The 24,304-nt window shown below is 36.3% G+C and overlaps 1 protein-coding gene across 3 annotated transcripts in view; it reads left to right on the top strand.

Moving 5' to 3' along the window:
* Window positions 1-24,304, top strand: part of ERC1 (ELKS/RAB6-interacting/CAST family member 1) — a gene marked incomplete at both ends in the record, with an annotated part of 276,770 nt that overhangs the window by 93,952 nt on the left and 158,514 nt on the right. For all 3 annotated transcript variants that reach the window (XM_079549731.1, XM_079549730.1, XM_079549732.1), the window contains 4 exons: window positions 7,547-7,684; window positions 8,814-8,954; window positions 10,095-10,235; window positions 22,580-22,773. In XM_079549731.1, coding sequence (XP_079405857.1) covers window positions 7,547-7,684; window positions 8,814-8,954; window positions 10,095-10,235; window positions 22,580-22,773 — 614 coding nt within the window. The remainder of the gene's footprint in view (window positions 1-7,546; window positions 7,685-8,813; window positions 8,955-10,094; window positions 10,236-22,579; window positions 22,774-24,304) is intronic.

Below are 24,304 nucleotides of genomic sequence, written 5' to 3'. Positions count from 1 at the left end.
AGGATGGGCTGGGTTGAAAAGGATCACAATGATCACCGAGTTTCAACCCCCCTGTTATGTGCAGGGTTGCCAACCACCAGACCAGCTTAGAGTTTCACTGAAGAAGTCTGAATGAATTTCTTTTTGCTACTTACGATAGCAGTAATCTATTTTGTACTTGGGTAATGAAAGTGTTGCTCTGAAGTTGGAACCAACAAATTGTCTTAATAAACAAGCCAGTTGGAAAACTTGATGTTGATGGATAATGGGTTAGCTGATAAACATATCAACTGACTATAGCTCTTAGCTGATAAGCACTGGCAAAACCAAAGATCATGCAGAAAAACTTCAAGATAAACCAGAGGTAGAGATGCTTTTTAATGGATTATGTAATTAACCAATTGGCTCAGATTTTTCTGAAACAAATCCCTTACAGCCTTTAGACTTGCATTGTTTTTATTTGCATTCTATATTAAATTTTGTCTGTTCATATTAAAACCTGTATGCTTTGACACACAACCAATATCTGTGGTTTAGAAAGAGCACCTCTTCCTGCACCCCTCACTTCAAAAACCTCTTGTATTGCCCAGTGTCCATGATATGATTATTACAATATGAAGACTCTGCTTTTCTCTGGGTTGAGCTATTGATAATATTAAACCTTCTCAGAATGAAGTAATTAATTACTTAACTAAATTTAACTGTTTTTAAAGTGTTTGAGGGTGTAACCCACTGCTAATGTATATTTTTTTTCTAGTAAAATGCTTTGGAAATCTCCCAAAAAAAGTGAATTTGGGATCATTTACCAATTGAAGAATCAGTCTGTGGGTTCTCTTTTTAATCTTTTTCTTGAAAATACAACCTATGCGAGATTCTCCTTAGAAGCTAGCAAGGAAAATGCCTTTCAACATCAGTTTTTAGAAATAGAAAATTTCAGTGATAGAATTGCTTTAGAAGGTTTGAAGGAAATCCAAGCTGTTTACTACTAAGACAGAGAGACTGCAAACATGATAGCAATCTTCTGAGAATATAATTTGAAACATCTGGTTTAAATGCTGTCTTATGTTGGGAATGCAACAGTACAGGAAAAAAATGCTACTCAGAAGATACTATAATTGTAATTCGGCTTATGGCACCAATTCTTGTCAGTTCTCTTTTATAGTCTGTCAGCAAACCAGCACTACCAGAGAAAGATTAAATATGCAAAGGAAAGGAGAACAGCAGAAAGCAAAGGGATGGAGGTGTCTTTAGAGATTATTTCTGTGTAAGCATAGATGAGTATTTTCTTGTTGATCCAAATCTACTTGCAGTGCACCTTTTCGTGGAAAGAAAACCACTGAAAATAGTCTTGAATCAGTGTCAATAGTTTGCATCTTCTTCACCACATGTACAAAATAATGAACCATCTATACAAATTATTATGTCAAGCTTTGTTGTAGTAGCACTAATTTCTCCAGAGTTTGTTTTGTTTTTTCAATCTTCCTGCACAAATGTGAATGCAAAGTTAGGTCAAGAATAACCCATTGATTCTGTTAGGTGTCTTGCAATTCTTCCCTTTTTTTGAGCTTTCTTATCACTTTGTAACCATTACTTCCTTTTGAACCTGAAGCAATATACCTGTTTGTAGTCCATGCAAGCATTTATTTGACATTGAGTTGTTTTTTAAATAGAAATCATAATAGATTCTTTAAGCTTTCTAAGCTACGTAGCCACAAAGTATTTTATTTGTAAAGCTAAGCAGTGTAGGAACTTGCTAATTTCAACTGATTTTCATCAGATCTTGAGAATAAAAAATGCAGAAAGTTTTCATCTTGTTAAAGAGCAAGCTTTTTTGTTTTTGTTTTTTTTTTTCTCCTTTGGAAGCTATTCTTAACTATAACTGGGTTTAAGTGGTGGTCATTAAGATTGTACCGTGTATGATATACCACTACGCTGGAGTTTCCCAATCTCAAATTCTCTTTCAGTCACGTCCTCCTCCATACTCTTCCCATCCCTTTAGATTGCTTTTCTTTCTTAAGCCACTGCAAATCAAAGTGTAGCAGAATCCCATTGTTCTCATATATTATGGAATCCCACTATACTATGTTCTGCAGAATCAGGGCATTCCCAAAGTACAGTGATATTCTGATGTGATGTTGCAAAGACAATAATGTTCCAGATAAGCACTGAATTAGAACACTGGTAAAAAGAAAAAAAAAAGAAAAAAGAAAAAAAAAAGAGAAAACTTACATGTGAGGAAAAATAAAAAGTGATCAAGGAGTAGCACAATTTGTGTAAGCAGAACAGATTTATTGGTTAACTGAACAGTTCACTGTCTGCGTTGAAGTGTTACCTGGGGCTCTAGAATTTGAAGTTCTTTAAGAAAACTTAAATATACTTAGAGGTCAATACTGGGGCCAATGCTGTTTAACATCCTCATCAGTAACATCGACAGTGGGATTTAGTGCACTTTCAGCATGTTTGCAGATGATGCTGTGTGGTGTCTGAGACATGTCTGACGGATGGGATGCCATCCAAAGAGACCCAGACAGGTTCAAGCAGTGGAATCAGGAGAACCTCATGAGGTTCAACAAAGCCAAATGCAAGGTCTTGAACCTGGATCATGGCAACTTCCACTGTTTCTGTAAGCTGATGGATGTAACGGTGAAGCATAGCCCTGCCGAAAAGGACCTGGAAGCACTGGTGGATGGCAAGCTGAGCATGAGCCAGCAATGTGCCCTCACAGCCCAGAAAGCCAACCGTATCCTGGGTTGCATCAAAAGAAATGTGGCCAACAGGTGAGGGAGGTGATCCTGCCCCTCTATTCTGCAATGGTGAGACCTCACCTGGAGTACTGCATCCAGGTGTGGAGCCCTCAGTACAGGAGAGATGTGGGCCTGTTGGAGTGCATCCATAGGAGGGCCACAGAAATGATCCAAGGGATGGAACACCTTCCCTATGAGGACAGGAGAGAGAAGGCTCTGGATAGATGTGAGAGCAGCCTTTCTGTTTGGAAAGCTTACACCTTATGTAATGCAGTCTGTTGAGGTATTTTGCTTTTCTAATACAAATCGCAGAAAACTGTCCTGTGTTACAATAATTGCCTTTCAGATGTGCAGTGTATATTAAGGAGAAGATGTCACGTTACTGGTGAAAATACTACAGCTAGTTATTCAATGCAGGAAACTTTCTCAAAACTGAATAAAAAGATTTTTAATTTAAAATTTTGCTTATATATATATATATATATTCCCAAATATCGTTGGACCTTTGTATTTCTAAGGGGATTGTTTCACTTCTATTCCTTATTGTCTTAGAATGAAAAAAAGTGAACTAATTTAATAGGGTTTTACCCTATTTTTTAGGTTTTTTTTTTTTTTTTTTTTTGTTCTTTTATCACTTTATTTCTTTTAGAAGACAAGTAAAATAGAAAAGAGAAACTTGAATGTTGGAAGTGAAATACAAATACAATTAATTAGGTTTCAGGTGATGAAAAAAGTTGTAATCTGTTGATCTTTGATTAAAAGCAAATATTTTTGGGGAGGAGTTATTTTCCAGTATCAGGAAAGAACTAAAAAAGAAATGGAATGACCAGTTCCCAAGCCCACTGTGCTAATTCTGATATTGCAGTCACTGGTAGAGTAGAAATCAGCTTCTCAAATATTCTGTTTACACACATTGCATCACGGTTGTTGTGCAAAAGGTATTCTTGGCTGAAAGATAGTATGAAGGGTCTAATAACCTGTAATTAGAGGAATCTGGGAATCTAATGATCTTTATGAGTATTAAATTAAATGTAGCTGTTTTTTCTTCCTTGCATTTGCATGGACTTTTCAGTAGCATGAGTATTTGCAAGAAGTACCAATGCATCCTTGCCTTTGGAACAGCATGCCAGAGGTGACTTCTTTTGCCTCACTGCGCTTCAGAGTGGAAAGAGAAATAATTGTTTCTGTGCAACTAGGAGTAAATCACCCAGGTTGAAACAAGATAGTACCTGACAGCAGGTAAAGCTGGAGAAAAAGATTTCAGTAAATTGTTATTGGAAAGGAAACTGTTATGCAGAACAGAAGATTCCAGTGTGTGAACATATGCCTTCACGTAAGCTTAGTGTCTAAGCTTCTAAAAGAAGATCCCTGTCTTGACCCAGCAAACTGAGTATGTATGAGAAGACTGAAAAATATTAATAATCTATATTTTTTATTTTTCCTATTTAGAAAGTTGCCATGTATATACATATGTATGCTCCTTAGGTTTCTAGGATATTATAGGGGAAATCTGCCGTTTTCCAACTGTTTCCAGACTAAACAGTGCTGCTTCATTCTTTGTCCCTTTCTGTTTTCCAGAGAGTTTGGAGATACCAACACATTTTATTTTATCTTTCACTGTGGACAAAGATAGAAGTGTTTTAATAATCTGATTTATTTCTATCAGTTCTTTGAGAATTTGTTCAGAATAATATTTTTTTTTTCCCAATTTTTAAGATTAGAAGACCGTAAAAAAAAAATGAGGTATATTATGTATTCTTTTTGACAAAGGGACTCAGAGTGCTGGCAAGGATGTAGTAGTAAAATTCTTTCTGTTGATTGACTAATTGGATATGTTTCTTTTTCCTTCAGCTTATATCATTCTGGAGAATTTATAGTTTATCTTCTATTTCTTACAGTAGCCAAACTGGATAAATACATTTCTATCGCTCTTTCTGTGATTTCAGAGAGGGCATTTTCCATCTGTTGTTATAGAAGAGTTTTAGTTTAGGCACATCAGTTGAGCTAGTTTTCTGTAGCTTAAAGGCATATTCTTGTTAGGGACCATCAGTTATCCTGTCCTTACAGCACAGCTGTACGTAGCTTTGTTTTTTATTTGTTTGGTTTGTTGGATATTTTTATTATTTTTATTAATAGCTCCTGTGTATTAATGTGATTTGGAACAGTTTTGTATATCTTCTATTCCCTGGTGGATAAAGAAAGAAAACATTCATTACTCCAGAATCCAAAGCATGAAAGAATAGACAAATTCACCCTTTTTACTCACAGCATTTTTTTTTTGTGCCACAGAATGCTGTTGAAATGGGACTATGCTTCAGTTATAGTACTAATACATAGCCATCACTTTTTTCTCATCACGGTAAATAGAGTTACTGAAACATGTAAATGTCTGCTGTGCTTGTGCAAATGCTTGTGCTGCTTTGGCAAGTATCTTCCATGTGCTGGCTCTAAATTATTTAGCTGTCTCTTGTGTGCATTTCGGTCACAACAGAAAGTCACTTAGTCCCCTCTCCAGCCACTTGGAGCCTTTGCTGGAGCATTTCGCCTCCAGAAGTAAACACAAGTCTAAGTATAGCTCACACTTCTTTGTAGTATATTTTCATGGTTAGCTGTCTAAACAGCCAGGCTGTCTAGACAGCTGACGACACTGAAAGCTCCTACGGTCAGATGCAGCCATGTAGGCTGCTCTCAGGGATGTTACCTCGTTGGTGTCTGCATAGGTGGGCGCCAGCAGAGCTTCTCATTCAGAACGGCTGAGCCGCCTCTGAAGCTCCCTGTGCTCCAAGCCTGTGCTAGTGGCACGTTAAATAATACACGTTTAAAAAGAAGCAGGAATTTTTGGTTATTGCAGTTATTGCTGAGTCTGTTTTTTTTGGTGCTTTTCAAAATTTGCTTTATGGTGTTACTTATACTGTGCTCAGTCTTAAACTTTGAGAAAAACTTGGAAGCCTAATGCTTTTCCTCTGTGAGGAAATAATGACGAAGATAAACTAAGATCAGTTTTAGTCCATTCCTTAAAAATTGAAATAAATATATACATATGTTCACACACAGTTCTGCTATCAATAAGACATAGATTGTGTACAAAGCTGGATCATAAGTTTACATGTGCTTGCATAAGAGAAATAAAAAACACCAACCTAATTAGAGAATGTTCTACCAGGAGACTTTTTCAGTGGCACTGGGTTACTAAGGACCGTTAGTAAGGGTTTGTCTGGATTAGAAGGTGGTTCTTTCTCTTAGCTTTCATGTATAATGCATTTACCACTTTTTGTGACTGGGTGTTTAGCCTCCTATAAAATATTTTAGACATATCTTTACATATCTAGACTATTTTCTAAACCACTGGTCCAGATGTGATTGTAATAGGGAGCAGAGTAGTATTTGATGGTTCTAAGTAACTATTTGCTCTGTAATCACAGCAGCTCGATCTTTCTAGGGTCAAAAGAAAGAAATGGGGATATTTGATGACCTTCTAACTGCTGTTAGACAAGTGAAGCAAAAATGCTGGTAATGCTTTCAAAAAGTTTCCTAAATACTGGACTAAACCAGTTGGGGTTGTCTTGTTGCATAAATTGATTTAAAAGAATATTTTGTCACAAATGTTTGGAAGATAGGTACCTTAGATGCCACATGTCATTCTCCAGCCTACAATATACGTTTGCTGATGCAAGATGAATCTGCCAGCAGCAAGTGCAGAAGGAAAATTCTGTACCCAGTTTAATGTTGTTCTGATAAATTTTTCTACATGTGACCAGTAAGTGCTAATGTGTCTGTTCCTTGTGAAGTGTGTGTATGCATAATATGAGTTCAGCACTTGGTCTTCTTGATCTGTCAAAAGATATGTTCAGAACTCTTAAACAGACTGAATTGTGCGACTGCAAAAAACAAATCCTGTATATTTTCTGTCCTGACAATGATGTCTTTTGTTAGTACACCGTATAGCAAAATACTTGAGAGGCTCCAAGGTAACCCGATAGCTGCCTTTCAGTATCTAAAGGGAAGCTACAGGAAAGAAGGGGACAGACTCTTTAGCAATAACTGTGGTTATAGAACAAGGAGAAATGGTTTCATACTCTTTTAGTATGAGAGGAGATTTAGATTGAATATAAAGAAGAAGTATTTTACGATCAGGGTGGCGAGGCACTGGCACAGGCTGCCCAGAGAGGTGGTGGATGCTCCATCCCTGGAGACACGCAAGGTCAGGCTGGATGGGGCTCTGAGCAACCTGATCTACCTGTGGGTGTCCCTGTTCACTGCAGGGGGGTTGGACCAGATGGCTTTTAAGGGTCCCTTCCAACTCCAAGGATTCTATGATGCTATGAAAAACGGCAGTGGAGAATGTGTTAGTAGCAAGGGAACTACTTAGGAGAATACTACTTCACAACTTCTCAAGAGTCTTTTCTTGTTTATATCGATAGTAATGGGTTTTTTGTTTATTTTGTTTTGAGCTTTTACTCTTTTATGTTGTTATTACATCAGCATTTTTTTGTAAATATCAAATGTGGTAGTTTCCTTCAGTCACACAGTGCCTGACATCGTCAGAAATCAGAAATATTCTTTGATTGATTGATTGACTTTCTTGGGGAACATTTACACTTTCTTACTCTGAGTTCTCTTCCAGTTCCTGAAAATGTTGCTGGTTCTTTATTATACTTGATGATTTTGATTGCATTGCTTGATGTTTCCATGTAGGATTACAGGTATTATGCCCTCATTTGTTTTCTTTGTTTTGAGAATGTTTTAAAGAGTTTCGTGCACTTCTAAGAGGATTTGGATGGAACTGATAACTGTTTTCTTAAAATCTGCTTTTCTTCTTTAAGATTGAAAATCTTCAAGAGCAGCTAAGAGACAAGGAAAAGCAAATGAGCAGTTTAAAGGATCGAGTGAAATCCTTGCAGGCTGACACCACCAATACTGACACTGCCTTGACCACGCTGGAAGAAGCACTTGCAGAAAAAGTGAGTATGGCATGCTGCAGTCTCTCAGTGCTGAAGGTCCTTCTGCTCACAGCCTTGCTACAGTCGGCTTTCCTATGTGCTGGTTGGACTCTGCATAAAAGAAATCCTTAATACAGCATCAAGTCCTTTGTCTGCAAGAGGAATCAGCGTGATGCTGCTGCTTAGAGACATCTCTCACAAGAGGGCACTGTAGGATATTCTGAGTGCAGCCTGTACTGTATGGTATCGCACAGTGTGGGCAAAATGCTCCAGAGAGGCAGGAGGGTGGAGCTGAGCCATGAACAGTTCTCCATAGCCATTAGCTAATTATCATCATCTTGTGTGAAACAAAACTGTGCTGTTTGTCTTACCACATTCCACAGGGGTGTTGCTCATGCTGTCATCTATTTGCGTGGTACATCTTTGGTACTGTTGTGGATGTCTGCATTTCAGTCTCACTTTATTTGCACTTTTATCATTCTTAGTGTGTTTTGTTTTCTGTTTGCTCAGTTCTCAGGAGATAGCTGACTGAGGGAGCAGCCTTGTCTGCTCTGTTTTGGTTTTTAGAATTCTTTTTAGAATTCTTATATTTTTTTCTTGATTCTCAGAGAACCAAGGTTATGGTGCCATTAGTCTGTCAGATCCTATCAATGTAAAAGCTATGGTAAAGCTTTGCTAAGGTTAGGGTGTTCACTTGCAACCCTTCAGCTTTCTGAATAAGCAAGTCTCCATTGATATCTGGCATACTAAATTGTTGTTTTATTGCCTGCCACATATTGATTGTGCTCTCATATATGCACTACCCCCTTCTTCTGTGAAGGGCCTCTATGCTTCAAAAAAATAGGTTTAAATAGTAAGGAAACAGTATATACCGTGTCCTCTGGGTTAATTCTGGTTATCAGAACCAGATAAATTTTATTGTGTTGTAACAGTACTGTAAACTTTCAACTGTACAGAAAGCCTGATATTTCTTAGCAATGAATGCACAGATTTTTCAAGTCAACTGTTTTCCTTCTTGAGGATCTATTATACAGCAGTAGAGAAGAATATGACAATATCCAACAAACATCAGTGTGTAAGAAGTGTTGAATTACATTAGAAGTTGAAAGAATATGAGGGATTGTCCTCACAGGCTACTTTCTTTTGTCAGGAAAGGACCATTGAGCGCCTAAAGGAGCAACGGGACAGAGATGAACGAGAAAAACAGGAAGAGATTGACACCTACAAAAAAGACATTAAGGACCTGAAAGAGAAAGTCGGCATTTTACAAGGAGATCTCACAGAGAAAGAGGTTGACCAGCAAAATAAGTCTGTTGTATTACATTTTGCTGTATGTTATATTTTAGGTGAAGATAACTCTTCCTTCATTGTAACGGTCCTTCAACAAGTTTATCTAGTAAAATATATTGTTTGAGAATTTCTCAAAGCATAAATATTGCAGAACCATCTTTTTCATGGATAGCACAGTCCCATTATTAGCAGCAGTTAATCTTATTGCCAGTGAATACCACTGGTCAGCAATGAGTTTACTGGAGCAATACTTACGGAAGGTGAGAACAAGCTTGTTTATGTCTAAATATAGTAAGGGAAGAACAGAAGTAGATTGAAGCTCCAGGTAGGTCAAAGAATGTATACACATATTGGAGAGTGTTCATGCATATTGTGTAAACAATAGAACTTATTCTTTTTCCTGTCAAGAGTCCATTTTTGGTAATTAAGTTGGTTGTTTTTAAAGAACCAACTGGCTGGAGAAGTCAACCGAGTTGTATCAGAGAAATATGTAAGTTCCATGTTCCTCTCTTGGAATTCTAACATTCAGGTCTACTTCAGTCATCTTTCACAACTCAATCAAATGAAAAGGATAAAAAAGGTACCAGGCAAGTGCTACAATTTTTGTGCACATAGAAGTGAAATTCAGGAAAAAAAAAACCCAAACAAAACTGTTCAGAAAATAAGAAGTTGAGATGTCTTTTGAAGATAAATTGCACAAGTCAGTGTCACGCCCTAACAGTTCTGTGGAAAAAAAACTTTCTGCAATCTCTGTTTTACATACAGTGACCAAATCTGCTAAATGTATATGATTTTTAAAGATGGTTTTCTTTAAAAACAGTTTTTTTCTTAAATTAGACTATTGCTGAAAAGCTAGCTATAGTTTTCAGAATGTTCTGTCCTTAAAAATAATTTCTAAATGGATTTAGACAAGGTTTCATTTTGACTCTGAGAACTTGAATTAAATCAAGCTGCCTTAAGCCAGCTTTGTGAACATCCAAAAAAATTCCAACAAAATATGTTGTTCTAAGTTGATCCTCAGCATCATGTGAAGGGATAAGAAGAAAATGATGACCAAAAAAAAAAAACCAAAACCCACAAAACCTAGCTATTGTACATATGGAGTATTTATTTGTTAGTTATTTTACATCTTTTATTTTAGTCATCCTTACTGGATCTGAAGGAGCATGCTTCATCCTTAGCTTCATCAGGACTGAAGAAAGATTCAAGGCTTAAGACACTGGAAATTGCATTGGAACAGAAAAAGGAAGAATGTTTGAAAATGGAAACTCAATTGAAGAAGGTAATCTTATTTCATATTTATATATGCAAGGTAAATATCCAATGTTACATAGATTGGATACATTTACACTGAAAAAATTGGGTTTGTAGATTGCTTTTCAGTAAATACTCTGAAATTGTGTCCATGCAAACAGTATTACAAGCCAAGTCTATCAGAAAGTAACTTTCAGACACTGCTGCTAATTTTGAACTTCATTTGCATGCAATGACGGTGCTGTTGACTGTGTATATTTTAGCAGGTGCAAGAAATTAGAAAGTTAGTCTGCTTCAATACAGTCTCCACTAGTAACTGTCCTATTAAACTGGTGTAACAACTAGAATTTTAACAGCCAAACATTTTGCACGTAAATTATCAACATATGTAGATGTTAATGTGATAAATGCAGGTGCATGAGTGGCACGTGGGAGCGTGTAATAACAAATGGGTATGTCACCAGTGAGGTGTCTGATCCCTTGTTTTAATCTCACTGTGAGTCACAGATGGAAAGTTTGTAGGAGTGTGCAGTTTAGCAGAGTGGTACACTCTTACAGGCAAGCTAATTTACTTGAACATAATCATGCAAGTTGTCTGTACTTCAGATATGAATAGCCCATGTATTACACCTTTAGAGGAGTATTGATTTGATTTTAATGAAAGAGTACAAAACACATTAACTGAAATATTGATAATCCTTGTGCTTGTAAAATTAGAATAAGACAAAATACAGCATTTTAAAGAAATTTAAGTCTTGGATTACTGAGTCGTATCTATTTCTTTACATCTAGCCAGGAAAATGAGGTGTGTCTGTGCTCTGTCTGGTCTGAAACTCTGTCCTCGTTCTTCAGATGAATATGAGCTTAAGTTTAGAGGCTACAATTAAGTGCTGCTTGGCAAGTCTGTTGAGTAGATTTTAATGCACTTGAGAATTCTACAGTTATGCATATCTAGATCCTTAGTTTCCCTTTTTTAATTCTGCTCCACAAATTAAACAGTTCTATTGGTCAGCAAAATAAAACGTCAGGAATGAGTAGTTGTGCACATTTGATCAATCTCTCAGGCTGTTTTCAACATGAATGGATCAGTATTAGGACATGAATTAGGGCACTTTCTTTTAAATTAGCATTTCACCCTTGTCAGTTTGTTAATAATAATGAGTTGAGTAATAAATTGTAGCAAAGATTCACCAGAGGTTATTGTAGCAGCTGGATGATAGTAATAATTTGTGGATACGCATGTAGTTAAAATTATTTGTAAGTATAATTACTTATAAGTATATATACGTAGTATTAACTGAGAGAGAGAGTACATAACAAACGAAGTTAAGGAATAACAGTTGTGGAAATTCAATTATTTAGGTAATGTGATTTTATATTGCATGTTTGTGAATGTACTGCTTTTCACTGCTTCCCCAGAGATCACTTTTTTTGCTATATGCACACATTAAGCATCTCAGTAGCATAAGCTACTGAGCATAAGCTGTTGTGGAGCGTGACCAAAATCTGTTGAAACACTGCTAGATAGAAGATGAATATGCACTTAATTTGCCCTGCAATGGCAGCTCTTCTTTATAATTTCTTTAGGTCTACTTCTGCTCATTTCATTTTGGAGATTGTGTTTAATAACTGTTATCCAGGAACTTTACTTAAGGACACACTGCCAGTTCATGAAAACATGTCTTTTTATTATCTATTCCTTTTGATTCAGGAAATAATTAGGAGGATAAAATATTTTCCTGTGATCCTTTTCCAGAGGCTTAAAATAGAAAAAGGATCAAAAGTACCTCGGCAGGGCAGCTGTGGTACAAGCAATTGCATTCTTTATTTGGTTCTGAGAAAAATAATGAGTATATATTCCCTATATTGTGAACACAAATAAGTTCTCATCTGTACATCCTACAAAAACCTAATCTCATTCATTCAGAATGGTTTCAGTTATGCAAGCTAAGAAAATGTATAACCTACCATTACTTATGTTCATTCCAAAGCTTGACCATTAATACTCTGGACATCTCTGCTTCAGGCATTGCTGCTTGCTGGGACATTAAGCAATTATTTCCTTTGCAGAGAGCCTAAAGTACTCTCTGAAGTCTCACAGAGAGAAAATCATCAATACCTTTTACCTCACAAAAAATGTTGCAACATGTTGGGCTACTACATCTTTCTCATTTAAGGGAAAATACAAATTGACTTAAAAGATTTTTTGGTGATACTGAGTCAGTCCAGACTGGCTTTTTAGAAAGAAATTACAGCCATAGAACCTTGTGTGTTTTCATGTAATTGACTATTTCTCGCTTTCCTCTTTTTGTATGAAACATCCCACTTCTACCACTGATCCTCCCTGCTTTCTAGAACCAAGTCACAATTTCTCTTTGTTACAGAAGAAAATATAGTTAACAACCACTTGAATATATTTTATAGCTATGAGTAAGCTTAGGTATTTCTTTAATAACCTTTTCCCATCTGTTTTTAATTTACCAATTTTTTTTTTTTTTGTCATTTGCAGAGAAGTAGAAACATATTTTTTACAGCATTTCTCTCTTTAAATACATTGCAGCTAACTATTCAGGCAGTTTGGCATTTTCAAGGTGGATTAGTTACTTGTCATCCTTGAAACAATTGCATGATGGATAATCCAGCTCCAATTTAAAGCTTTTAAAAACCCAGTTTTTCACATCTGCATTGTTAACCATTGTAAATAACTGTCATAATTACCCTTAAATCTAATGGCTACTTAATAGCATTTGGTTTAAAAATGAGTTAAAAATGGCCTGAAGAATTTTATTACGTTAAATATAATTATATTATTTTAGTGGGGTTTTTTGTACGTGACACGTGAAGGAGGTATTCCCTTTTGTAGCTCTTAACAGCAAATAGGAAGAAGCTTTTCCCTCTAGGTTCTTTTCCTTGTGGTTTGAGTAGAAATGTGCCTATCATCACACATCAATCTTATTTCTTTTGCCTCTTTTTGTCTATTAAACAATTTGTTTACTTTCAGTTAAGTCTTAGCCTTAAAGGTTCAGAAGATGCAGCCCTGGAGCCCTGCTAAACCATTAGATAAGTAAATAATAAGGATCCTTGGGAAAGAAACTCTTGCTAATCTGTAAAGAGTGAGTCTTAAAGAAATCATTAATAGTGCAAGCTTCCACTTCTGTGAAAGCCATTTAGCATTACTCTGAAGTGAAACATCATTAACCAAGTAGTGTGTAGGGGTGCTGAAAAGTTACTCATGTTGTTTTTCTTTCCGTGTCAGCAGTCTCTGTTTTCTGATTCTGTCCATCCAGTTCTCATTATTACTATTCTCTTTCTTGCTAATGACTTTTTTTTTGTATCTAAAGAACTTGGGTGTTTTTTGCATTGCTGGGTTTCATGGGGGAATTAGTTAGTTTTCTAATAATACGTTTATGGAAATCTGTTTGCTAAACGTTCTAATTATTCTGTTGCCCCTGCTTCTTTGCGCAGCTGTCAGCCTACCACAAGGAGATACCGAGTGCTGAAAGCAAGCCATACCTCACTGTTGAGTGTACCTGGTCTGGTGTCATGCCTTAAATAGTCTCCTTTTATGCTGAGATGGAGTCATTAGAGGGAAATCACACACAAGTGTTCTCTCCAAGCATTTCTCTCTGAGGTGTTTTTTCTGTGAAGTGCGATGGTAATATTTTTCTAGTGAACAAGTTTTCTTCTAGTTATTTTAAGGACAACCTCTTCCTAGCCTTTTGTGTCTGATCTTTCTCAGGCAATGTGCTTTGTTTCATTTTGCTTTTCTAATCTGGAGGAGACCTCCTAACATTAGAATGTGTTCAGCAAAGATGAGCAGGTCTTTGTCCGTTTTCGTTTCCAGTGAACAGTTTTTCTCCCTCTGGAAATTTTATTCATTTGAAAGAGATCAAGGTTTTGGTTTTGGTGCTGTTCTGGAGACTTTACATAAAAGAAAGTTAACAGTGATTCCTTGCCAGGAAAATACCTCTAGATTCGTTGGGCTCACTTACAAGTCGTTTTTTTTTTTTTAGATTTTTTTTTTTTCTGCTGCGGTCTTCTACTTTCAAATTAAGAAGGATAATATCTTTTAGAAGACAGGAAAAAATGTCTGAATGAAGTGTTGACCCAATTTGCATGTTTCCGAAGATTTGGCGTGGTTAGTCTTATACTGGCTCTTGTGTTCTTTCATTTTTGTGAATAAGGATTCCCTGTTACAACTGGAAGTATTACAGATACATTAGTAGATGAACTAGAAACGATAAAACTTTTTTCACATGTTCGCAAAAGGTTATGAATTTTTATATTCTTCTTAAAGGGTGATAAATGTGTTTGCAGTATAGCAACCTAGGCTGAAAAAGGCTGCCAGGGAAATCAGGTTCTCTATTAGGAACAAAAGTAAAAACTCAACAACTGGTTTCAGCATTCAGATAGTGTCAGTTGCTGAAGTATTTTCCCAAACTATTTAGTGGTCTTGTGATTGACACAAGTGAAACCCTAGAAATTGAAGTCCTGCTACCTGTAAAACTGTCACCTAAACCCACACAGAGGAGTAAAATAAGTATTTGAGTACTTGACAAAACTGTTTTATAATAAGAAATGAAGATAAAGTTTAGAACTCAGACAAGGGTAACTTTCAACATTTCTCTTGTTTCAAAAGCTGCTTAGTAATGCGTGCAAACTCGCACGTTGAGATTGTCTTCTTATTAAATACAAGATGTAGCTATTTTTAAAACTATTTTTTTGTTGCATCTTTTTTTTTTCTCTCACACTCCTGTCTCCTATCCCCAACTCTCCCCATCTTTTCCTATCCTCTTTCTCCCTTTAGCACCCTGAAGTTTTATTGAGTCATCCATCCAAGCCAGTAAGTTCCCTGGCAAAATAAGAAGTCATTGCCAACCCCATGTAATTTTCTTGTGTGTTGCATGTGTATTCACCTGTGCTGTATGTTTGAGTATGGTGAATTAATTTAGTGTAGTGGGTGTGGATACAAAGTGCAGTGATGCATCAGACTGGTGCTAGTTATGCTCAAAAAAGCTTTCTTAGATGCTTTTACTTTTTGTCTGTGTTAGTGACTTCATTTTTGTTTGAACAGCTTAATGTTGTGCCAGTGTTTTTGTTTCCCTGGGCTGCTTGAGGTGTCCTTTCTTTTTCTTTCATTTCTATTGTCAATCCATTTTTAGACCAAGAATGTAATAGAATTTCCATTCAAATCAAGCTTTTTGTGTGAAAGTATTCTGTAACGCTATGTACAGCAGCACATTAGAAATAATAATTAAGTTAGAGCAAATACAGGATTGCTCAAGAACTTGTCTAACCATTAATAAGCTGACAGGTACTATGTCAGTTTAATTTTGGATCGTTTTACCAACCTGCTGTCTGACATCAAAGAGCACTCCTTTCAAGGAGTGTTTGTATATTCATATCTTGGCACTGTAAATTATGTAATCCAAGGTGGTTTTCATCAGAGCCTTCTTTTGTGACTGCGTGCATAAAAAATCGAGTTACAAAACTTTCAGAAAGTTGATATCTGTGTTACTTTTGACAATGTTCGGGGTAAATGTAGCTGTCTGTCCTGACTGTAATTGTCTGAATGTTGGAAAATTCCTGGTGCTTTTCATTTTTCATTTTTTGTGACATTCTTTGTTAAAAATTGTTTTATGAGAGTGGTTTCTATAGTCTGACTAGATTTAGAAAAAGCACTGTGTGTGTGACAGGGTAAAGTATTTTGTTACTGCTTTCACAAATAATGACAGAGAATCAATTAGGGCGTAAAAACTACTATACTGCATGTTAATGGTTTGGGTGTTTTGGTTTTTTTGTTTTGGTTTTTTTTGCATATGAGAAAGTCATAGATACGCATCCTAAGTTATTCAGTGCACAAAGTTTACAAAAGGAGTAATAACCTTTTCTTTAAAGATATAAGATTAGCGTATAGGGCATTCGAATGGTTACATTATTTAATATTTTATAGCAGAAATTTTTTTTCCCCAAAGGATTGTATGTTCAGGTACGTAAAGCAGCTGTCAGGACTTTCCTAGTAAATTGATACGTTTCTCCTCTTTCAAGTAGTTGCCAGCCTCTTCTCCTATAGATTGCTATCTATTACTCAGTTCATTTAATGCATTATTTTCAGTAGATTCTGTTACTAATTTTATATAAGTTTTATAAAACTTTTTTTTTTTTGTTAAATCTTTTAGTTGAAATTTCTTATGTTGTTCGATTCACTGAGATTTTGTTCATTTTTGTATCTTTAAAGAAGCTCTCAGCCATAACAGATCTTGGAAACAGTGTTTTCAAGAACAAAATATGTAAATATATTGATTTTTTTTTTTAAACCTTTCTTTATTAGACTAGTAATGAAAAGATGTGATTCTCCCCCCTATGGCTAACAGTTAATTTCCTCGTCTGTTTGCACATGCTCAGTAGCAATAAGAATTTAGCAATATGAATTTAGCAATATATATTCCCAAATATTCCCCATGCACTGATCATACCCCAGCCTGGAGAGGGAGGGAGAACTTACTGTTTGCCCTCTGTTATCACAGTACCTTCAAGGTCTGGTCATTTGAATAGGCAGCAGCCTATGGAGACTCTTCACCAAATGCTTTATTGGTTCCAAGATGCGGGGTAACAGCTGTTGGTTGATTGAACCAACTGTGCAAATAAAAAAAGTCCCCAAACCTGGAAAAAAGTGGGAAGAGGAGAATGAGGACATCTGGTTGATAATGGAATCTGCCTGTAAGAAGAGTGGAATTTGAACCTGGCTAAATAATGTTGACAGAAGGTGGGGAAAGGAGTTATGCTACCCAAGGATTGTGCTTGGTACAAATATGAAGGAGAATTTGTGTCCAGAAGAGCATATTCTCTATGAAATCTTTAATAAAACACAATTTTTTTGTGTCCCTGTTACTCTAAAGTCAGAAAATATAAAACGTGGGAACAAAGAATGTGTTTAATTCTCTTGTATAATATAGTCAGTAAAGAGGCTAAGGTACAAATGCTGCATTACCTTAAGAGAATTTGCAGAGGCCGTGTGGTGGTCTTTAAAGTTCACGCCTTATTCATGGTTCACCATAATGTTAACATCATCTCACGTAATTGAAAGCTGGGGAATGGAAGTTCCAGTTGGAATTTCCTTGTGTTTCAGCTTGATTCAGAGGAGGCAAGTGTAAGGATGCTGAAGCATGCTTGTGAAGACATCTGTGGTCTGGGCATTTCCTTTCCGCCTTTGCTTTTTGTGGTGGTAGAATTTCCGAAGAGCAAATTGTTAATGTTTAGTAATGACTATGGAAACTCGTGTCTTTCTGATCTTTTCAGAGAGATACAAAAGCAATTAATATCTCTTCAAAAAGAGAGGGGTTCACATAGTCATTAATTATTTTGAGTAATTGATTCTCTTGAGAGATCTTCCTCTCATTTAGACTTCCAGCCTTCTTTATTAAATGATTCCAACCAAATACTTGCTTATTCAGTGTCAGAAATTTACAGTGCCATTAACTAAGATCATATATTTCCTGCAAGGGATTTTTAAAGATTTTGTTAATATTAAGATAACAAGCAGCTCCTTGTGACAGACTCAAGTTTTTCTGGTACACAGTGTATCAGAGGGCTCACTGAGCCTTTAACTTCTTGCACAACTCTTCAAAAACTGTCATGATGCTTGACTTTTTAGAGCATTGGATACATGTTGTTTAGAGCCCTGGAGCTAAAGGAGGACTAAGTCTGCTTGTTTTCAAAATAGATAATTTTGTTGAAACTAATATAACATAATAGAAGGCAGTACAAATGTTTTATCATTGGAAAGGCTGCCTTCCCAACAGGAAAAAATAAAGTAGTTATACATGTTTGTCTTTTGCAATAAATTGTAATGATGTATTTTTGAATTGGTATGTACATTTACTCTTTATAGGAGATATGAGGTACACTCGGAGGTAGGAGGGTGGATTAAAAAGCAATCTCATATTCTCGGGAACTTCTACTTTCTGACCAGAGGTTCTTGGCAACGTTTGTATGTGAAATGTTAAACTGAATTTACTGTCTCTATTCATAGGTAAAAGTAGAAAGTGTTTGCTGTGAATTATTTGCTGTTTGATTTAGTTAACCTTTTAGGAATATTGATTTAGAATCTTAGTCATAGTGTTTGGAATTTTTATTTACATTTTAGAACTTTTAAATTAGATCTGAGCTGTTGTTTTCTTCTCTGCCTCTGACATACTTTAAGCTGTGTAAGATCACCTTGCCTCTTTATTAAGAGATTTTTGGCATGAGAAATACTAGCTTACAGAATTCTTTTCAATGTGTTTGGCCTTCCTCTCCATCTGTAAATAGTGCTTATTTCTGCGCAATGTTGTTCGTCTTTGCTAGAGTTGTAGAAGTTGGCTTTGTCAGCTGGTTTTCTGTGGAAGCAATAGGAGCTATAGTACATTTATTTGAGGAACAATCGCTCTTTCTTTTATTCTGTAGGTACCTGAAGTGCTCACCCCATCACTTACATTCCAGATGGGGAATGATGGCCAGGAGCAGAAAAGCAGAAAGCTGTTAAACCTACTCTTAATTTATAGTCACTCTTAAGAAGTTTGAGAGCTAATCCAGCGTTAAATTTTAACTATTCTCAGTCCTGAACTGCATTGAATTTGAGGAGATGAAAACTGCTCAGATGAGTTTATCAAAACATAACTTAAGAAGGTGCTACTTACTGGCTGAAGTATGAGTGTGGGTTTCTCATGCATATCAATGTGGAATAAAATGGGAAAGTTGAAAACACTCTTGAAAGTAACTTGAATTCATCTATTTGACTCCATACTGAAGTAGAGGTGAGGAGCTAATGACAAGATCATTAGTACTAGTGACAGTTTAGAGGCTTAACAGAGCATGTAAAATCACCTGTAATCAGTGAGCTCTCTGGCCTGTATAGGCACATCCCTACTGCTACATACATCACTTGTCAGAGGTGGAAATGCAAGGTTCCCTTCACCCTGGCAAGTTGCTTTTTCAATTTATTTAATTTTTTTTTATCATACATTTATACATTTTCATGCTTGCTTGTAATTATATTAAGAGTTGCAGATTTAGGAGTAAGTCTCAGTCAGACCTGAAAGCAGAACCAACTGAAATGTACTTTCTATGGTCGCTTAATCCAGCAGAATGTCTGAGTTCATTTGTCATTTTATACATCCATTCTGATTTCAAAATGGCTTCTTTTGGAATTTTTGTACCTGTGGTGGGCAGGGAAAGTTTTATGAGGAGGTTTTTGTTTGTTTATTTGTTTGTATTTTACTATGAATATAAGAATTCATTATTTGTGTTCAACCTTTTTTTTTTTTTTTTCAATTTCTTTTCTCTCTCTCTTTTTTTTTCTTAATATACTGCTGAATTATTTTGCACAATGTTACATTGGGAAGGTTGCCAATATCATCTGTTCCAGATCTTGATGTGAGTTTGTGGGAAACCTCTAAATGCATCGGTTCACTCTCCCAAACAATAAGTGAATCCAGTAGGATTTTAGATATGATCACGTAACACATATTTTGTACATAACCCACAAAATAGACCAAAGTCACTCAGTCAGTAACTCAGGAAGTGGTCTCCAGTTTACACCGTATCATATAACGTTCTTTTTGTGTTAGGTGAAAGTATCCATAATTATGTGCATTATATACAAATAACATGTGTTACATGTCTTAACTAATAATTTATGTTGTGTAAATAGCTCTTTCATTCTATAAGAACCAGGCCCACTGAGTTGTTGGCTAATTTTCTTAAAGAATAAAATTGATTTCTTCTTCTCAGTAGTGTCTCTTGGGTTGTTGTGGAGATGCTTTTATTAGCACAGAGTAATATAAATAAAGTCCTGGCTGTGGAATTACATTAGGTCTTGTAACTTACTTGGAATTAGAGAACTCAGTAATCCAGGCAAACAGCCTAGCTTTGCTTTTGTATTATAGAAAAAGTGTCTTGACTATCTGATTATATATTTTGGATGACATTGAAGGGCCCGGAGGAGTACTTGTTAAAACAAACAATTTCAGATGTTGGAAACATACCCAAATCTAGTACAAAAGAATTCAGACCAGTGTGTCTGGTGAAAAAACAGACTGTATACATTCTGTCTCTTAGGAGAAAATAGATACCTCCAATTGATTTACAGATGCCCCTGGAAAATATTATTTCCAGTTGCTGCAAAGCAGCAAGTGGGAGGGAAGGATGGAGGTTTTGTTTGAAATTTAGATATGGTTGAAAAGGAAATAAAATCAAATATTTCAGATTTCCTACAGGCTGGAAATTCTGATAAGGCATTTCAGGAACACCCAGTGTTGCTCTTTCAAAAACAAAATACGTTCCCTGATGCCTGTGTCTGCTCAGTGAAACTGATGCACTTGTCTGTCTCATTGCTAGAAGTTTCTCCCAGCATCTACATTGTGTTGGCAATGTTATTTTGACTTCCACTTTCCTTTTAAACCCTTGGAATAGGCTCTTTAGTTCAAAGTGTTTATTTGGCATAGAACCATAGGTGGTCCTAACACCGAAAGGTTTCTTAAGTTCTCCAGCTCACCAGAGATGTGCTTGGAGCTGGAGCTGGGTCAGCAGCTCAGAAGCAGGATTTTCAGACTTACAGCTCAACAGCAGAGGTTCTGGGGGAGTTTTGACGTGAAAGTCTCTCAGAAGTGGGGAGCTTAAACACATTGCCTCCAGAAAGGGCTCTGCTCTTCTGAGACCTGTGGTTGTTGGACACTCCTGCAGAGAGACCTGCCCAGAAGACCTAGAGAGTGTCAGACATCTTCTTTCAGCATAAAGTACTGTCCAGTTTATCTAGCTCTTTGAAATTCTGCTTCAAATAGAACAGTACTAAAACTGTGTAGCATAGACCCTCAGGCAGGCTGCTGCAGGGCTGAGGCTCTGGAACATGACATGTTCCAGTATTTGGTCAATCCAGATCTGTGTCCCTGTCATAGTCCCAGTAAAGAAAGGCATCTAGGCATCCTTTAGTCCTAGAACACTCTGCTCTGAGATTCTGTAGAAGTTCACTAGAACAGGGCCTTGGATTTAACAGAGTTAATAAAAAACCAGGAGATTCCAATGTAAAAAATGTTGGGGCATGTTTCCTCCAGTCTTATTTTGCCAAATAACTGAATTGTTTTCTCCAAGTGTCTTTGCCTTTAGATGATTCTTCAGAAGCACCAGTTTCTAACCCAGAGGCTTATGCTGCTGCAATTCTGTCCAATTACCTTTAGAAGTAACAGAGTTCTATACTATCAGACTTAGTCTTACTGTGCTTAGGAACTCTGTTGGCAGCTCATAAAAAAACACATATACACAGGGGGTGAAAGAAGGAAAAGAGTGTAATGTTCTCTTGCAGGTTTGTTCCAGAGAAGAGAAAGACCTTGAGTCCACAGGCAGAAACTTGATTGGCAGAATCCAGAATGCCACCAGACCTGCTATTCACTGAACAAATTTGAATGGTTCTGAAATAGCATTAATTGATAGCAAATAGCAATTCAACTTCTATGGTCAGAGGGAAAAGGGAGAAATGTCTTTTGAAGGGAAGGTTTGCCCATCTCTCCTGATGCAAGCTGTTTGAACCCTGAAAATACAGTCCCCATTCTGCTGTTTTAAACTTGAGCATAAATATTGTCTTTTCTATGCCTTTGCTATGTGTGGGAACCATTGAATTCATTTTACTGATAAATGAGGAAATTTTACGACAGACCAGGCCATTTAAAGAGAATAAATCAAATGGAAACGTATTTGCTGGAGTTATTTAATCTGATGCTTCTTGTCCCTGTAGTCTGATTTTAAAAGATATTTCCTAATTGACTAGTCACAGATAATCTCAGTCTGGTGTCACATTCGTATTAGTCCCAGTCTATGTACCTGAAATGAGTAGCAAGGACATCAGTGAGAAGTCCTGCCTGTTTGAACCCATCTGACACTGCATATACTGATCTAATTGTTGAAGGCTATTAACATGATTTAGTTTTCAGGATTGTCCTTGTTGAAAATGTCAGGTAACTAGTTCTAGAGTTAAACTGCTGCATTAGAAGTGATTTTTAGGAATTTTCATGCACACTTTTGCTTTTCTTTTTCCTTCTTTTAAAGAGATTTAACTTTTTTTCATATTTTTACTTCTCTTGTCAGTTGTGCTTCAGTTTTTTTTAAAAAACCGACTTAGTTTTTGTTTTTTAGACTGAGTGGATTCTTGTATCATTTATGAATTTTCCTCTTCCTAGAAAGTATTTTCCCATAATTAGAAGTATCATATGCACAGTATGTTCATTTCTATTTAATAATTAATATTGCTATTTTGTTGTAAATGTAGTTTTGCATTCATTATAGTATCCAGAAAGTATCTGTGTGTGAGTGAAGCGTCTTTCCTGACCCTTTTTCTTACAGGCTCATGAGGCAACTCTTGAGGCGAGGGCCAGCCCAGAGCTGAGTGATCGCATGCAGCAGCTGGAGCGGGAGGTAACGAGGTATCGGGAAGAGTCAAGTAAGGCTCAAGCTGAAGTGGATCGTCTTCTGGAAATCTTGAAGGAGATGGAAAATGAGAAGAATGATAAAGATAAGAAAATTGCAGAACTGGAGAGGTAAGGGTGATATAAAGTCACTGGAGTTAGAAAAGTGCTTCCTAAAGTTAGTGATAACATTCCGTTTTTCTTATCTTGGAAACCTTGCTATGTCTATTTTGGGAAAGCTTGTTCTGTGGTTTTCTGCTTCAGAACTTAGTTTTAGTAGAATGTAAGCAAGAAAGTGTCTTACTGTCTGCTTTCTTTACCTGCTGAAAAGGAGAGCTGATACAGACAGAATTTGCAGGTTTGAGCTGTAAGGGGATGGAGGTGGTAGGAAAATTTGCCAACGCTGTATTTTATTCAGACAACAGTTTGTTGTTTTTGTTTAGTAAACATATCAGGTTTGGTTATCCCTAAAAAATCAAACACCAAAAAATGACTTTTAGGAACTTTTGGTACTAGTTACTCAGTTACTTCTGATAAATAACACTGAAATTCTTTGTAGTGGTGTAGACACTGGTAAGCTTTATCTAATGTGAGGCTGAATTGATAGATTTTCTGCAAACCAGGTGTGATTCTACATTTTCCATCTTTCTGTTGGATCCAGGGTGTTTGGATATTTTTCTAGACTTCAGTGTCCCAGACAAGAATGGCAGTCTCTGACAATTCCACAACATTTGTATCACAATCCAAAATTACTCATCTTGGGAAAGACCTGAAATAGATTCTGTTGTCTGCCTCTTTACTGTGGTCAAAGAAGGAGTCTCTGAGCAGAAATATCTGTATTTTCGTTTGTTTATTTAGTGTTCGTGATAAAGAATAATTTAGAAAAGTAAAACAGAATACTTTAATTATTCCCATTTGCCTTGTGCTAGTATAGGCTTTCTCACTTTTTTTATTCTATTTCTGTTTAACTACTCTGCATTTAGTATCAAAGAGATGAGGGGAACTGAGTTGAGGGCATTTCAGATTCTTTATTATGGCAATGGTGATTGTTCACTGACTTAATGAATTCTTCTGGATTATTTTGAAAATTGTTTTCTAAGTTGTGATTACAGAAAGTCTATTTTTAGAGATCTGATTTTGTTTTCTCTGTGTTCAGAGAAAGAATCAAGGAGGTCCAAATACATCTTTTATTTTCAGCAGCATCTGCTGCACTTCTTCATTTTTCTTCCTGCATCATCTGCAAGAAAATCTCAATGACAAATCCTCTGGAAAAAAAGACTCTGGATTTGATGACTAACCTCATAGAAATAGCTTGTGCTGTGATGAAAATACTGTACTGAATGGCTTTACTCATCTGTATTTTTTGGTAGAATGGATTATTGTTTTCTTCAAAGTGACAGAGCAGTTCAACTTATCAGCTAGATTTTTTTCTCTTTATGTGGTTGTAAGCAGCATCCTTTTAGTTTTCAGTTGTTATTTTGTTTAAACAAACTTCTCTACAGCTGTGGTATAAGCCAACCAAATATGAATATAATGGCCTCTTTAGCAATCTTAGCAATTCTAGCAATTTTTCTGAGCAGTGCAACTTTCATTGCGTACCATACATCATGTACTCAGCAGATCATTCGGACAATAGATTGATAGAGAAGATGCATTAAATACA

This window comes from Tetrao urogallus (genome assembly GCF_951394365.1).
Source record: "Tetrao urogallus genome assembly, chromosome: 1".
In the NCBI taxonomy this organism is placed as follows: domain Eukaryota; kingdom Metazoa; phylum Chordata; class Aves; order Galliformes; family Phasianidae; genus Tetrao; species Tetrao urogallus.
This window is presented reverse-complemented; position numbering and strand designations above follow the sequence as displayed.